The sequence below is a fragment of the Citrus sinensis genome, chromosome 7 (assembly GCF_022201045.2).
Source record: "Citrus sinensis cultivar Valencia sweet orange chromosome 7, DVS_A1.0, whole genome shotgun sequence".
NCBI classification, from domain to species: Eukaryota; Viridiplantae; Streptophyta; class Magnoliopsida; order Sapindales; family Rutaceae; genus Citrus; species Citrus sinensis.
This window is the reverse complement of record NC_068562.1, coordinates 6,008,915-6,025,132: the sequence shown is the minus strand read 5'-3', so window position 1 is coordinate 6,025,132 and position 16,218 is coordinate 6,008,915. Positions and strand designations below refer to the sequence as shown.

At 36.1% G+C, this 16,218-nt stretch overlaps 4 protein-coding genes across 7 annotated transcripts; all 4 read right to left on the bottom strand.

The window, feature by feature from the left end:
* Positions 1 to 33: 33 nt before the first annotated feature.
* Positions 34 to 4,948, bottom strand: LOC102612511 (extradiol ring-cleavage dioxygenase-like). 4 transcript variants are annotated; one of them, XM_025092203.2, is made up of 4 exons: positions 2,860 to 4,948; positions 2,518 to 2,757; positions 1,056 to 1,426; positions 34 to 573 (listed from the first exon to the last, which is right to left on the bottom strand). In XM_025092203.2, the coding sequence occupies exons 1-4, from the start codon at positions 2,893 to 2,895 to the stop codon at positions 381 to 383; spliced, it is 840 nt and encodes a 279-aa protein (XP_024947971.2). In that variant the 5' UTR covers positions 2,896 to 4,948; the 3' UTR covers positions 34 to 380. The 4 variants fall into 4 exon arrangements, with proteins under 4 accessions (XP_024947971.2, XP_006466222.2, XP_024948144.2 ...); XM_006466159.4 differs by having other exon boundaries at positions 2,518 to 4,948; XM_025092376.2 differs by lacking the exon at positions 34 to 573 and adding an exon at positions 710 to 948 and having other exon boundaries at positions 2,518 to 4,948.
* Positions 4,949 to 5,087: 139 nt separating this feature from the next.
* LOC102612815 (extradiol ring-cleavage dioxygenase-like) lies at positions 5,088 to 6,487 on the bottom strand. Its single transcript, XM_006466160.4, has 3 exons — positions 6,067 to 6,487; positions 5,572 to 5,942; positions 5,088 to 5,458 (listed from the first exon to the last, which is right to left on the bottom strand). The coding sequence occupies exons 1-3, from the start codon at positions 6,301 to 6,303 to the stop codon at positions 5,266 to 5,268; spliced, it is 801 nt and encodes a 266-aa protein (XP_006466223.2). The 5' UTR covers positions 6,304 to 6,487; the 3' UTR covers positions 5,088 to 5,265.
* A 1,693-nt stretch (positions 6,488 to 8,180) lies between these two features.
* On the bottom strand, positions 8,181 to 9,587 carry LOC102606990 (extradiol ring-cleavage dioxygenase-like). Its single transcript, XM_025102101.2, has 3 exons — positions 9,216 to 9,587; positions 8,740 to 9,110; positions 8,181 to 8,619 (listed from the first exon to the last, which is right to left on the bottom strand). Exons 1-3 carry the CDS (start codon positions 9,438 to 9,440, stop codon positions 8,421 to 8,423), a joined length of 795 nt encoding a protein of 264 aa, XP_024957869.2. The 5' UTR covers positions 9,441 to 9,587; the 3' UTR covers positions 8,181 to 8,420.
* A 2,737-nt stretch (positions 9,588 to 12,324) lies between these two features.
* LOC102613110 (ribosomal lysine N-methyltransferase 3) lies at positions 12,325 to 15,450 on the bottom strand. The gene is made up of 5 exons (XM_006466161.4): positions 15,287 to 15,450; positions 14,808 to 15,180; positions 14,497 to 14,699; positions 13,593 to 13,869; positions 12,325 to 13,310 (listed from the first exon to the last, which is right to left on the bottom strand). Exons 1-5 carry the CDS (start codon positions 15,295 to 15,297, stop codon positions 12,618 to 12,620), a joined length of 1,557 nt encoding a protein of 518 aa, XP_006466224.2. The 5' UTR covers positions 15,298 to 15,450; the 3' UTR covers positions 12,325 to 12,617.
* Between the last annotated feature and the right edge of the window lie 768 nt (positions 15,451 to 16,218).

The window sequence follows — 16,218 nt, the reverse complement described above, 5'->3', positions numbered from 1 at the left end:
GGAACGATTTGTTGAAAATTGTCACGAGGAGCAGACCGAAATTAACCCTGTATAAATTAACTAAAAAGTAGTTGTTGCTAAATAGTTGAACGTCTTTACATAAGTCTTCAACAATAGGTGGGGCGGACCCATTCTGTTTTTTTTTTCCTTTTTTCAAGGGGTTTCTCCCTCGGGTTATTGGAGACGTGGACAAAGGCGGCGTTCAACTATAGAGCTGCAGCACTGTTTTAAGATTCTGCCCATAAATTTAACTTACATTAAATAGGCAAAGGTGGGTGCTGTACTGCTGTTTTTGACAAATGGTGGGTTTTGGGTGGGATTTAAGTTGGGTGAGTATCATTGTTCAATGGTATATAATACAGCAAGGCTGCAATGGAAATTTATCTGGATGTTTTAAACCGGTACGAGGAATAAGAAAGAGCACCATAATGCCAGCTACTGTGAATAAGTTCGGCCTTAGCATTTGCGCCAGCAGCACCCATAGCAACATGCAATGGATAAATGTGTTCCGGCCAAGGATGAGCCTTTTTTGCGTGTGGTGCCTTCTGCTCGTAGTGGTTCACATCCTCATAACTGCAGGAAGAATCAAGTACTTCAATTCTAAAAGCAACTGAAAATCTTTAGAACAGTCTGAGCCGTTCATGAACATTACAGCAAATATGATTAAAACATTTACAGCTCCCACGTAAATAAGGAGTTGCGCGGCAGCTACAAAATGGGAATTTGATAGAATATAGAATAATGATATACAAACAAGAACCAATCCCAAGGAAAAGGCAGAATAAATTGGGTTGGTAAATAATACCACTCCCAGACCTCCTAATATAAGACCCGATCCCAGAAAAACTAAAATAAAATCGTGTATTGGTCCAAATGATAAAAAATAAAATGAACAGCTTCTAAAAGCAATGGCCACTCCATATCCTGTCCCAACCATAGAAACCATCCCTAAGAAACAGTGTTTAAATGGTGTAATTTACAGAAAATCAAAATCAAACTCAAATTGACAACATAAAACTAAGAATGGGTTCTAGCAGCAAACATTAAATAATTACCTTCCTTCGAGGAGAGCATCTTTAAGCCAGTTATCAAACTCCAAAGCCCATGATGAAATGGAACTGCTTTCAAATTGAAGAGCCCTGAGGTTGTGTGTCGCACTTCCAGAACCAATTATGAGGACTCCTTCCTCCTTGAGAGGGGCCAATGCTTTGCCTATGTTGTAATGATAAGTTCCAGTATGATGCATCTGAACTGAGAGCTGGCACACAGGAATATCAGCTTCTGGATACATTAGCATGAGTGGAACCCACGCACCATGGTCAAGCCCACGTTTTCTATCTTCATTAACGTGCTTGATGCCAGATGCTTTGAGCAAATCTTTGACCCTCTTTGCCAGTTCTGGAGCTCCTGGTGCAGGATACTTGAGCTGGTAAGATGGGCAGCACATTACTAAAGTAGAAATATGCACGTCTGTGAGACGTCATCAAGTCATGCACTCTCAAGCTTTCTTCATCCCATTAGTATTAGCATATTAGAACTTCAATACAACTATTTCACCATATTTGTGATGTATGCAACTGATAAAATGGCTTCCTCCACTATTACATTAACCACGATTTGAATTGATTATGACCTTTCGAATTGTATCAATACAAACATATAACAGATTGATCACAAACCTCATTCAACATTGACAAAATAACCTTGATCAATTGTTTTTTCAATTTCCCTTCCAGTAGCAATATTGTTCATGCATTTCAAAACAGACCAAAATTTTGCAAAGTATTTTCCCTCGATTTTGATTACAACAGCAACACGTTGAATCCTTAAAAGCAATTGATTCATTTTCCTTTTTTTACATGAGATATATACAGTCAATTTTATAGCGCGTCATTGTCTTCATCAAATTTGGCAGTTTATATAACTACAAACCACAAATACAAGAGGTTTTGTTCTACTTTAAAGTAAAGACATGACAGTAGAAGTAGTAAATATAAAGGATGAAATAATTTCTTGATGAAGAAGAAATGGCCAACAAAAGTATGCCAATGCACGTAAATGTGAAAGATACTAGTAAAATATAGAGCTCTAAATAAAGAAAGTATTCCCAGAAATTTCTATAATATATTAGTTGAAAAGCTACAACCAAATCATGATCAAATTAACCCACAAAAATTGACCATAACCCAGCCTATCGACCACCACACAGTCAAAACGTGCACAGCACAAACCATAACCTTCTCTACAAAGTACAAAACCCACCATTAGTCTATTAGCATTATGTGAAATCAACTTTTTTTTTTAAAAAAAAAATATTATTAAGGGTCTAAATATAAATGATCTAAACTCGTCTTAGACCTACCAATTATTATGAATATTATCCAAATTTAAAACCAAAAGAAAGGGTATGGTTCATGAAATGCTCACATGGATATTAAACAAATTAAAAAAAAGGAATTTGTAATATGTTAAAAATTTTAAGAAATCGAATAGATATGGGAATGAGGGGATACGTACATCATACATCTGTTTGGGGAAGCCATAGAAATCGTGGATGGTATCGTTTCGCTGAACGACGTTGACAGAGGGAAAATCGGTATCCCAATGAGCAGATATCACCAGAATTGAATTGGGTCTCTGTGAGAAGACCTTCGCTTGCCATGCCTGTAAGAAACCCCTTGCCGGCAGCGACTCGTCGATAGACAACGTCGGCGATCCATGTGATATGAAGAATGTGTCCATCACACTCAACCGTGACTGTTGCCCACGTGTGACGTTCGATGGATTTGCAGAATAATGAATGAAAATGAAAAGAGTAACTGAATTTATAAGAAAAAAGAATAAGAAAAAGTTTCGTGCCTTTGCAGCAATAACTGGAATCTTCTGCCTCATCATCGAATGGTCCTATTTCTTCTCTGCGGATGTCTTTTCCCCCTTATGCCCAATTTAATTTCAAATAATAATAATAATAGAATTTAAGTTTGATACTTCATTACAATATGACTTATACAACTAATAAGATGATTAGATATGAAATTAATTTGTTATTATAAATAATATAAAAAGCATTTAAATATAAAAATAAATTGAGGGTGGGAAGGTTGACTACCCAACTATAATGCGTACTCATCATGAGTTGGTTATAACGGCAAGAGTTGATTTTGGTGTCTACTTTGATTAAGTTAATGTTACTGAAGTGGAAGCTGCATGTTTTACTCTCCAACTTGTAAGCGAAGTTGATTTACCTTCGTTAATTGTTGAGTCCGATTTGTTAACGGCAATTTAATCAGTATCATAGTATTCATATTAAACTATTTTAGATGATTTTTTATGTGCAACATCTACTTTTACCAAGGCATAGATTAACTCCATTTTTAAAACTTGTAACCAAGCAACAGCGAATGCCCATTTTTGGGTGGTAACAAGCAACAAGAGCGTGACGCGAGATAAGGAGGCTTGGCAGTTCGATGAGTCGTGGCCTACTGCTAACTGATGCAGCATCAACAATGGTGACTAGTGTCTGCAAAATCACAATCTTATAATTTTAGGGTTTCAATGTTATTGTTTATTGATTTTTAGGTTTGGGTATTTTATAATCTGATTGATATATAAATTATTTTAATTGTGCATAAAAATTGGAAGTTTATGTTGTCTATGGTGCTTTCAAAGCAGATATTTGGTGATTGCTATGAATACTGAGAAATGCCATGATGCTAGAGTTTGGAGTTAAAGATGTCTTAGGGGGTTTGGTTCCAGAACTCATAGTGTCCAATTAATATTATAGTTTTTATTTAATTTCTTAAAAAATAGCTTTAATTTAATTGTGATTATTTTCGGTCTTTATTTTATCATTTTTTTACATTCTATAAATATCTTTCCAAGAAAATAACGTGCCAGCTCTCAAGTAATAAATTCATTAAAAATGTATGGGTCCTCCAATACCCACAATCAATTCAATTTATATGGGGGCATTATGGTGATTTCAGTGAATAAATGTCAAAGCCGTTAAAATTGATGTTAAATTTTAACGAAATGAGTCTACGGTGATAATTGTTAAAAGATTAAGGTGCCCGGCAAAATTTATCATTCTTATGGGGTGGCGAAAAATAAGGAATATGATCATGAGCTCCGTTAATTTTTAAAGATCTTCTATCACGTGTCTTTTAATGATAATATATGAATAAAATTTAATTTTTTTTTTATTTTTTTATTTATTAATTATCAATTAATAATTAAATTATTTACTCAAATAATAATCAGAACCATGATAAAAAAATAACCCAAAAAACAATTAATTATCTTTTGTGTTGGCGTCATTCGGTGACTGTCGATCCGTTGAATTGGTGTACCTTTTCTTATGACTTTTGGGGATTAGTGTGCCTAAAATGCTTTCATGTGGAAAAACAAAGGAAAATGCTAGAGGGCACGAGGGGCGAGAGAACGGCAGCCGAAACGGCATATGTGACGCCGTTCCGGGTGTTCGCCCCACGTGGTTCTAGCATTTGAATAATAAAATATTAAAAACAGAGCGTTGAATAATAAAATATTAAAAAAAGAGCGCTGCTTAATTGTTTAGAAAACCGAGAAAACCGCGAGAGAAGCAGCATACAACATTCAGTAATGCCATTTCTCTCACCAGTGGCTCTCAACTTTCTTGATAAAAAAAATTAAAGAATTAAAAGGAAAAAAAAGCGCTGCTATAAAAGGAAAAAAAAAAGAAGAAAATGAGCTGTTCCCTCTCTCCCTCCCGAGGGAGATGGAGAGAGAGGCCCGAATTGAGTTTGGAGACGAAGAGAGGGAGAGGAGGAGATCTGCATCAGCTCCTGAAAGAGTGAGCTCGTGAGGGAGTGAGGGAGAGGAGGAGATCTACGAGCAGCAACTCGCTTGTATGTTGTATGAGAGAGAGGGAGCAGCTCACTTTCTTTTCTTTTTTTTCTTTTATAGAGCACTTTTTTTCCCTTTTAATTCTTTAATTTTTTTTTTATGTGTATGTTGTTTCCTCGTGGTTTTCTCAGCTTTTTAGACAATAAGCAGCGGTAAAAAAAAAAAAAAAAAAACCGCAATACATAATATCATAGGCATGCCTCTGAACCAGAAAAAAATCTTACAATTTCAAAGAAGACAAATAGAAAATGTCCAACCAAAACAATAATGTTGCGCAGTTATTCTCAAATTCTAGAGCTAACCGATAATGAAAACAACCAAATGGCATATATGTGTGTGTGTGTGTGTGTGTGTGTGTGTGTGTGTTATGTATTGGAAATTTTAATCTGCCGCAGTAAACTTGTACGAGGAGTAAGAAATAGTACCCAGTTGCCAGCTGGTGTGAATGAGTTCTGCATTTGCATTTTCGCCGGCAGCACCCATAGCTACATGCAGTGGGTAAAAGTGGTCGGGCCAAGGATGAGCCTTCTTTGCGCACGGTGCCTTCTGTTCATAGTGATTCACATCCTCATATCTGTATGTAGCAACAAATTAAATAAAGCATGCAGTTACATAAATTCAAAAATTTAACTTTTATCGATGTAATGCCATCTCTGTATGTATATATAATTAATTTATTACACTTACCTTCCTTGAAGGAGGGCGTCTTTAAGCCAGTTATCAAACTCCGAAGCCCATGAAGCAACAGAGTCACCATCAAATTGGAGAGCCCTGAGATTGTGAGTGGCACTTCCAGAACCAATAATGAGTACACCTTCGTCCTTGAGAGGCGCTAGAGCCTTGCCCATGTTGTAGTGATGAGTTCCATCCTTTCGGGTCTGAACAGAGAGCTGACACACAGGGATATTGGCCTCCGGGTACATTAGCATGAGCGGAACCCACGCGCCATGATCAAGCCCACGTTTTGTGTCCTCATTGACGTGATTGAACCCAGACTCTGTCAGCAGTTGCTTTACTCTCTTTGCCAATTCCGGAGCTCCTGGTGCCGGATACTTTAGCTGGTGTGGTGGTAACAATAAATTAAAGTCCAATTTTTTAACCACTGAATATATGAGATACAAATACATTTGATTCGTTTCACTTTTTTTTTTCCCCAAAAAAATGAATTTATAAGCTATTTACCTTGTACATCTGCTCAGGGAAGTTGTAGAAATCATAGATGACATCGTTTTGCTGAACGACGTTGACAGTGGGAACGTCGGTCTCCCAGTGACCGGATATCACAAGAATTGAATTGGGTCTCTGCGTAAAAACTTGCTCTTTCCATGCCTTTAAAAAATGCCTCGCCGGCAACGATTCGTCAATAGACAGCGTCGGCGATCCATGCGATATGAAGAACGTGTTCTTCACAGTACTCATCTATGTATATTTATATATTTTCGAAAACAAAGACTGATTTAGAGGAGAGAGCACCTACCCCTTAAATTCAATGAGCGAGCGCTGGAGGAAGGAACTTGAGTCTCTGCAATTCAAAGTTTGGGATTTTCAATTCGTGCAAGGTGATATGTATTAATAACTGGAGAAAGACGTAGGTGATGACCTCAGCACCACCTAAGCGGCTAATTAGGCTTTATCTGGAAGCCAACTTAGGTTAGGTGAGCGGATTTTATTATTAACTAAATTTGTTAGAACAGGTCCATAGTTTGAGGGTAATTTTGGTATTCGAACCATTAAAGAATAATAAGATTCTTTTTTTTACACGTATTTAAAATTAACTAAATAAATATAATCCGATTTCACATATGAGCAAGAGTATGCCAACAGTAATTCCAATTATCTCAATTGATGTGGTTAAAGTATTATTTTAGTTATGAAATTTAAAATAAAATAATAAAATAAAACATATTAGTTGGATTCAAAGTTCCAACTACACACCAGCAAGGCAGCAACCACCGTGTGCTCACCAGACACAGGCTAAATTCACCACTCGAATGAAATTTATTTTTCTTTATTTTTCTGTTTTTCTTTTTTTTTTTCTCCGGGAGTCTTACCACCCATCATCAACAAATTTGTATTTATTTCAGTTATAGAAGTTTGGAATGGTAATTATTTATTTAAGTCCAATGTACATTTACTTAGAGATCAAATTTTTAACTCTAATTGGACCGTCACCCTATTCTCTCTATCAAAGATTTTCTTCTTTATGCATTGAAGAGTATTTGACTACAAAAATTTCTTGTTGAATGCTATAATTCATCAATCTTTACAATAAATCATTTGGTCTTCAAATTACAACATAGTATTTATCTTATAATTACAACATAATATTTAAATGAGAGTAATGATAGCACTAAGAGTTGCAGATGTGAAAATAATAATACATGTCTCTTTGATATGACTTATTTAATTATTGTAACTACTTATTTAATTCCATTAATTTTCTTAAAAAATTATGTTGTTATTTGATTTTTTTTAGTAAAACTTTTGAAAATTAAATAAGCCATTTTATCTACAATAGCAAAAGCTCAATTTTTTAGTTTTTAAAAGTACATATTGAAAAGATAATTTAAAATGTTAAAATATCTAAAATATTTTTTACTTATTTAATAATTCTATTTCAACTTTTTCATAGTATAACTTTACAAAATTTATCCATTAAAATAATATTATAATTTTTAATAAAAACCCTCACCTGATGACTAAATAACTAAATATTTTTTATAAAAATTTCATTCATAAAAGCTCTACTAACTAAATCATAGTTATACTAAATGAAGCTCATTTAAAAAAAATAAAATGCAAAGAGTTTTGTGAAAGAGGCAAAGCCCAAAGGGAGTTTGTTAAATTATATATTTCCTCTATTATAATTGCAAGAGTGAAGGTTTAATAACATTAATTATGGGTTCTAATTTAATAAAACAGCTAGTAGCACCAGTCTTGAGAGAAAATTGATGAGAGGGGTTTAGAAAGATGGAACTCGGGCGTCAACCAGTTTCAGCTGATCATTGTTACGTTATAAATGGACTTAACGATTAGCCCAATTGGACTTGAAACTGCAGGGAAGGCAGCATGTGTGCCAGTGCCACTGATAATTGAAATTGATTGTCAAGAATTTGTGGAGACTGGAAGGGAATGCAGCAAAACTGGAATCTTTGGGACCAATGATGGTATCCAAGAGATGCTAAAAAAACTAAATCAGCTGCGATATTGCAACACTTCAACCCTCTGTAATGGCACTGCCCATTCTGTTGTCAAAGTGGCATTAAATATTGTAGAACCTTTAATGTGGCTGCGAATTTGTCCAGCTCATTTGATGTATTTATTCAATAATGGTTCTGAATTGTTGCACTCTAATATAGTCCCATACAATGCATCTCGAAGCACCGAAAGCACCCTTGCAAACAAAAATTAGTCTTACTCCCAACACATGAACACACAAAACACATTGGCAATAACTCATCCAGAATTTGATTTGATTTAATTTTATTCGAGAATAGAAGCAAACTCGATGGCATAAGTATGTGCAGTACAAAATTTCAGCTGGCAGTGGCGGCTGTAAATTTGTAAGAGGAACAAGAAAGAGAACAGAGTTGCCAGCTTTGGTGAATTTGTTCAGCCTTTGCATCTTCGCCCGCGGCACCCATGGCTACATGCAATGGGTAAAAGTGTTCTGGCGAAGGATGAGCCATTTTCCCATACGGCGCCTTCTCTTCATAGTGGTTCACATCCTCATATCTGGAGGAAGATCAACAGAATAGAGCAATTAAATTTTTTTTTTTCTTTTCAAAAAGAAGAAGAAGAAGAAATCAGCGGATGCGCCGCTAAAAGCATTAGCACTTCCACATACATGATTACCTTCCTTGAAGGAGAGCATCTTTAAGCCAGCAATCAAATTCTGACGCCCAGGAGACAACCGAATCGCCATCAAATTGTAGAGCCTTGAGATTGTGAGTGGCACTTCCGGAACCAATAATGAGGACGCCTTCGTCCTTGAGAGGGGCCAGCGCCTTGCCTACGTTGTAATGGTATGTTCCATCCTTTTCGGGCTGAAGCGATAGCTGGCAAACCGGGATGTTGGCCTCTGGATACATTAGCATGAGTGGAGTCCATGCCCCATGGTCCAGCCCTCGTTTTGTGTCTTCTTTAACATGATTGAACCCGGACGTCCTAAGCAGCTCCTTCACCCTCTTTGCCAAATCAGGAGCTCCTGGAGCTGGATACTTTAGCTGGTCCCAGGACCAGGGGCAGAGTTAATTGATTAATCAATAAACAATACTGAGATTGACAATTTTATACCAAAAATAGATTAAAGTAAATAAAAGTAATTGAACCTTATAGAGTTGCTCTGGAAAGCCATAGAAATCGTAGATGGTGTCGTTTTGGCGAACGACATTGACAGTGGGGACGTCGGTCTCCCAGTGTGCAGATATCACCAGAATCGAATTGGGTTTTCGCAAAAACACTTGCTCTTTCCAAGCCTTGAGAAAATGCCTTACCTGTAACGATTCGTCAATAGGCAACGTGGGCGATCCATGTGATATGAAGAACGTTTCCATTACATTCACAGCTAAGCTTGCAAATCTTCAACCTTCTTAGATTTTTTGCTTCTCACTTCTTTGTCATGCTGATGCGAAAGCAAAGAAACAATCAATATATATATTTTGTCTCCTTGCCTTGATCTTCCAAAATTTATTTTATAATCGATTGTCTCCTATTTCACTTTTTGGTTCTACTTGCTATAAAATAATACGTAAAATAAGAAGATGAGCTTTTGCCAACTCATATGATGCATGCAAAAACTAAAGAAAATCAAATTACGTGATTGTGTCTCTTCTTCTCTAATATAACATCTTATATTTTATTGCGTTTACCTTCTCCCAGGACCTTGCTTGTAAATTATGTTACGACATTATTAAAATTAATCTCCAACCACTCAATAAAAAAATACTATATATGTAGATAGTCGTTGTGTGCTGCAGTTGGTGACCAAGCCAACATTGGAAATCAATCACTATGCTTCTCTGATTCGAGCTATCAAGGATTATCTAAAGATGGATTGGCAAGTTTCTGTCTCCCATATTTACAGAGAAGCTAACTTTGCAGCGGATTATATGGCGAGCCTAGCTTTCTCCATCCCTCTTGGTCTTACTATTTACCATACTCTCCCGTTGGGAGTTAGCCCCTTTTTGTTTAAGGATGCTTATGGGATTGCCCATTCTCGCTCGGTTGTTCTTTAGCTCTGCTTAGAGCCCCTTTTTTACCAAAAAAAAATAAAAAATACTATATATGTTTTTTTTTCTCTTTTACAACTAAGCTAACCAATCTTATCTGCAGTTATCTTGATCGATAATTATTTGAGTGCTGCTAAATATCGGGAACTCTTAGAGAACGCTGAGAGAAACGGCAGTTTGTGCTGCCGTTTCGTTCTCTCACCTCCCACACCCCCTACGTGAGTAACAGATATCTGTCCCCCATGTGACTTTCAAATCATTTTCCTTCTTCCACTTCCTTCTTCGCTTTCAACAGATCTGTTCCAGCACTCCTTCACTCCCTCTCAACTCCTTTTCCTTTCTATTTTCAACTCCTTCTTCAGCATTCCCACATGAACTCCAACTCCCACAATTATTTTGGTAATTATATTGTTGATAATTATTTTAATAATTAATTTACGATACAGTCAAATTGTCTTAATAGCATCTAGTCTTTCTTTAGCCGAGCCTCAAAACCTCCTTCAGGTAGCTTGACTAGATGGTAAGGCATGTGAGTTCCAAGAAGTCTATCCCATATTGAGAAGAATGGCTGAGAATAGTTGTACTTCAAGCCCTGAAGTTGATGGTGGACATCGTGATAAGCGGTGTTGTTCTGGAAGAACAAGTGGAAGATATTGCCAGGCAACCAAAGCCCAGAGTGATCATCAACAGTTTTAATCACAGCAAAGCAGAAAAATATCACGGCTGTTCGTGCAGTCATTCCCGAGACAAGAAAAGAGAGGGCTCCACCCAAAGTGTCGAGCAAAAGTCCCTCAAATGAGTGATTGTAAAGGGCGCCAATTGTATAAGGAACAACCAACCTATGGTGCTGAGAGTGGATATGACGATACAAGAAGTCTATCCCATATTAAGAAGAATGGCTGAGAATAGTTGTCTCTTTAATTTGCTCAAATGATGCCTTATGTTTTGATAATAAACATATATATTTTGCCATTGTGTGGTGGCTTCTATCAGTTGACGAAATTTTTAATTTCAGTGCCATATGAAATCTTAAGATGGAGGCATGTATATTCTGTTGGAATTGAAGGGACACTTATTGTGTAAATAGATATGTAGGGTAGATGCATCTCTTTTGGATATTTTAAGTTCTCATGGAATAAAGATTGGCATTAAATATGTTAATATTTGTTTCTAATATCTAACTGTGAACTAGGATGCTGTTAGAATGTTGAAAGAATTGTACTTTCAAATTGTAGAACTCAACAAAGCAGTTTAATATTTGAAATTAATGGGAGCAAGTTATCTTGGTTTGTGATGAGCAAATAAGTGAACAAGAAACGAAGGAGAAGTGAACGAGTGAAGGAGCAAGGAGAGAACTCAAACTTAACTTTGCTTGGTCATGAGCAAGGAGAGAACTCAAACTTTTACGTGGGGGGGCAGAATTCACTTGGCAAAAGTGACTTGAGTGTGGGGTCAAACGGCAGCTTTTGGCAAAAATGACTTGAGCTGAAGTATTTTTTCACGTGGGGGTTCGCTTTCTTAGTCATATTGAGGGGAGCTGTGAAAATACGAAACGGCAACACAACATGTCATTTCTCTCAGTATTATCTTAGCGTTCCCGACCTTTAGCATTTCTCTAATTATTTCTCCAGCATGTATTCGTATTTTTTCCTTCTTGGCCACATCATAATCCTTTAAAAAGCCATGTGTTAGTTAACCGATTCCTGCGCTGCTAAGGTACTTGACTACTTGCTATGCATCCCATAGCATTTAATGACTTAAGAAGAGCTTTATCGGTTTCTTTTACTCAAATCACCCAAATATTTTTAAAAACCTTAATTTATTTTTATTTTTATTTTTATTAAAGAAGACAAAAATCATCCAACCAACTTCTTCTTTTTTTTATTGTTTGAATTAAAATAAGAGTAGCATGAAATTTTTTAAAATAAAAAAAAAATTCAAAAATAATCAATTTATGTGCTTTTTATGAAGCTGATTCTTTTATTGATTTTTCGCTGATTTTTTTTACTGCAATAGAATTGCATATTTAGAGGGCATATTCATCATAATTGATGCGGTTCAACAAGTTTAATATTTTGGGCCAGAATTCTAGATGATGCACGTAATTCACACGTTTTATTCTGATTAAAGTCAAGCATCCCCATGGAGTAGGGAGAAAACATCAATATAAACATAGATATTGGCTATAAACATTTGTTAGATGCATAAATGGTGCGTAGAAATTTAATAAGAATAAAATTCAACTAAATAGGGTCACCTACAAAAATGAGGCATATGAAAATAAAACGACGGCGTCGCTACAGTAATTGTCATCATTTAAATAAAATAAAATAAAATTCAGTGGTAGATTCAACAACATATCGATTACCTTGCGGCACATTTTGGGGTTGCTGATACAACTGGGTAAAATTATGTGGCAAAAAGGGGCTCCGAAGTCCGAACATGTGATTTTCCTCACAAAATTGTAAAAAGAAAAGGGAAACCTGTACGGTGAAGCAAAAATTAGAGGAAAGAATGTTGCAGCCCGTTCCTCTTCAATCTCTTTCCAGTCGGGCCTCTCTTAGCATTTCTAATTGACAGCATATGAGTAGCTGCATAAGTTCTCAACTTCTCTAGAATCTTTCTCTCACTTACACGCAGCGACAAAGAATGGTACAGCTTCCTATCCCGTATTGAACAACTTCTCAAGAGTTCAATATCATCTTCTTTTGAATTTGAGGGATATAAACTCTCCCGCATGTCTGCAAGTGAAGAGATGGCATTGCAAACACTTTCAGTTAGCAATTGTTCTTCGCTCATCTCCGAACCTTTTCCCAATTGAATATTGTTTTTCTCAGACAAAATTATGCATAAGGCTTCATCGTAACTCTCCGTAGTCGATAACTTAAGATCCAGCTTATGATATACATTTTCAGTTAGTAACATGATGTATAACAATATAAGCAGCTCAATTTGGGGCATTCCATCAGAAGTTATCTCAAAATATTCAGAGTTCTGGCTTTGACATGCAGAGTAACCTAATTTTCTCCACAAGGATAGCCTTGCTCTAATATACCGGCTAGAAAATAAAGATGAACTCCATTTAAGCACCAGTTCCATATCAATGTTCACAATGTCAAATTGATTGTCTGGCTCTGTGAACCCATATCTGTGGAGCAGTGCAGCATTTCCTATCAACCCATATGTATTGAAGACCTAAGAGAAGAATACATTTATAAGAACGAATAGAAACTGAGAAAAAAAAAGAAAAAAGAACTCCACACCTTCTTAGCATTCTAGCCATCCTTGTCCACTTTGCAAATTGAAAACAAAAGGCAATGAATAATGCACAACTCAAACAAATGAAAGCATGTTGAAGTAATAAATCCAAAGAAATCAATCAAATGTACATCATCTTTCAATCCTTTTGACTAGGACAACCAATAACAAGGATGAAGAAAACAATGCTAGGATACCTGTAAAATAGCACACACTAACCTCAGCTCCAGCTCTAACATCTTTCACCATGATCATTTGCAACACTGTTGGGACATCCTCCAAAGCCGAAGATTCCAAGTCACTTCCACCCAAAGAACTCTTCCCATTGGAAGGAGCAGAAGATTCTTCTCCATCCACGTGAGGATGTTCAGTTGATGGTTCATTATCATCAGAATTGGCAACCACATGATCATCATTGTCAGCATCACTGTCAGATTGACAATGTGAAGATACAGAGGTGAAGTGTACATCCTCGGCCCCAGTTTTATGGTTAAAGCTGCATAACAGAGGATGTGTCACATAAGAAGAGTTAATACATCGAGAAAGAATGGGTAAAATTCAGGGTAAGCATAAGCAGCAAAGTGTAATGTTCAGTAGTTTCAAACTATTGGAAGAGAAACTTCAAGACCATTATAAATTAATAGATATGGTTAAATAAAAGGACTGGTAAATGCATGGAATTTTGAAGACAAGATAAAAATGGACCAAGATTGGCAACTTAAAACAAATTGCTATGACAACCAGGAATAATGAGGAGAAAGAAGAAGATATAATTAGGTCCTAGAGAAGATAAGAAGGCCTACAAGAATATGTCTATTTTGAATATGAGATTAAGCTAAAATAGATGAAACTGATGAACCTGTGACACCTCATAGAACTGAAACCTATCTTGTTGATCTGCACGGTGAGACACTTGGCAAGCTGACACCTTTGCAAAAGAGTTTCAAATCAGTTATTTTAAGGTCTGCACTACCATTACTATCAGAAACGATGTCAACATCTACATATTCAGTGTATAAGCTATCAATTCATTGTTAACTGACCATTGACCCAAAAATATCTGAACCAATAACACAGATGAAATTCTGAGAGAAACCAATGCCAAGAGAGAATTTATACTTACAGGTCTGCCAAAGGGACCATCCCAGATCCATGGAAATCATCAATTTGGAAAGATCGAGAAGCAACAAGGCTTTTTGCAGCAAAGTAATGTTCAACACCAAAATAGTCTGGATTAAGCTTCACATTAGCTGAATTCAAATCCAGAAGGGGTAAAATATTTTGTTTCCAGTCCTCAAAAATAAGACCTTTGTCTTCTTTCACTATCTGCCTACAGAAAAAGCAAGAAATGCTCAAAACCCCTTATATTATATTATAAAGCAGCCATTTCAATTTCCACAATTTAACAAAGGCATCAGACATTAATTAAACTACCTCGTGAAGCTCAGTGCCGGAAAGAAGAGAATCCACTTCTTCAAGTGACCAAACACAAGGAACGCACTCTTGTTGAGGCAAGAGCTGGAGATACCCGGCCCAGGGAGAATCCTCACCTAAGCTCTTTTCATACATAAGAGCAAATGCCAAGCCTAAACTACCTCCCAAACCAGCTGACTCGATAATGTCACTTGCCCCACTGGTCTTAACAGTGAGGCATGCGCTCTTTGGTATAGTAGCCACCAAATCGCCTTCCTTCAAATCACCTAATGCTATAACAGAAATTCCCTGTTCCGGGTCATCTTTGAAATCGAGTGCGTCGCTGTATTCCAAGCCTTGTGATCTCATCCAACGCTTGAACGCTCTTACTCGCCTAAACATACCACATAAAAGCACGATACAATTTTTTTTTAAAAACAAAAACTTTCAGTAGACACAAATACATATTTCTTAAAAATGTGACAGTGTTCAGGTTTTACCTGGAAGCCATGATTGAGTTCAGCCGGCGGGAGCAGTTTCTGTTCTGTTTCTTGTAGGGTTTTAAGTTCAGGGAGATGCAGAACTGCCAGGCCAGGCCCGGGGCTTGAAGTGAAAAGAACCGTACAATTAATTTCTTGATACATCATCCCCATTAAAGCCCAACCCAAGCCCGCTTCGATTTCAACGATAAAGATTTTTTTTAAAAGATTTTAAGAAATAGTATTTTTGACTTAATTCGTATTCAAAAAAAAAAAAAATTCCAAACAACTAACTTCAACAACTTGAAAAATGAAAAGCATTTTTTCTTTCGCAGATAAAGGGGTATAGAAATAGAATTTTGGTGATTAATTCTCTTTTTATACTCATATTTAATTTATTTAATCTCGTGTACTGAATCGTTGCGAAAACTTTTAGTTATTTAATTGGAAATTTGATTGGTTTGGATTGTTGTATTTTAATTTTAGTTGTGACATCTATTTACAAGGAATTATTGCGTTTGTCGTTAAAAGGTTACGGGTGACCGTGTATGCTTTAAAGCTAATATTCGTACCATATAAAAAATTTTCCTATAAAGAATATTTTATTTCCTTCTTATTGCTCATTATATTAGAATAAATTATGCTTTGAATTCGCATATTAATTTACCTTATTTTTCAATGTTAGTCATTCCAATTTCTAGCTATTTATAGGAGTGGTGAGATAATAAATTGTGAAGCTAAATTTCAGATCTTCTTCACAAATCATATTATTTTTTATGTGCATGCTTCTGTATCTTATGTTGGTGTTGACGATTAATCAAGGGATGACATATATTTACTGTGATTCCGAATTTCGAAAAATAAGTGACTTACTGTTAATTATAATAACATTAATAATACAAATATACAATACACAGAACGAGGGGAAAGAGATTTACTGTAGATTTCAAGAG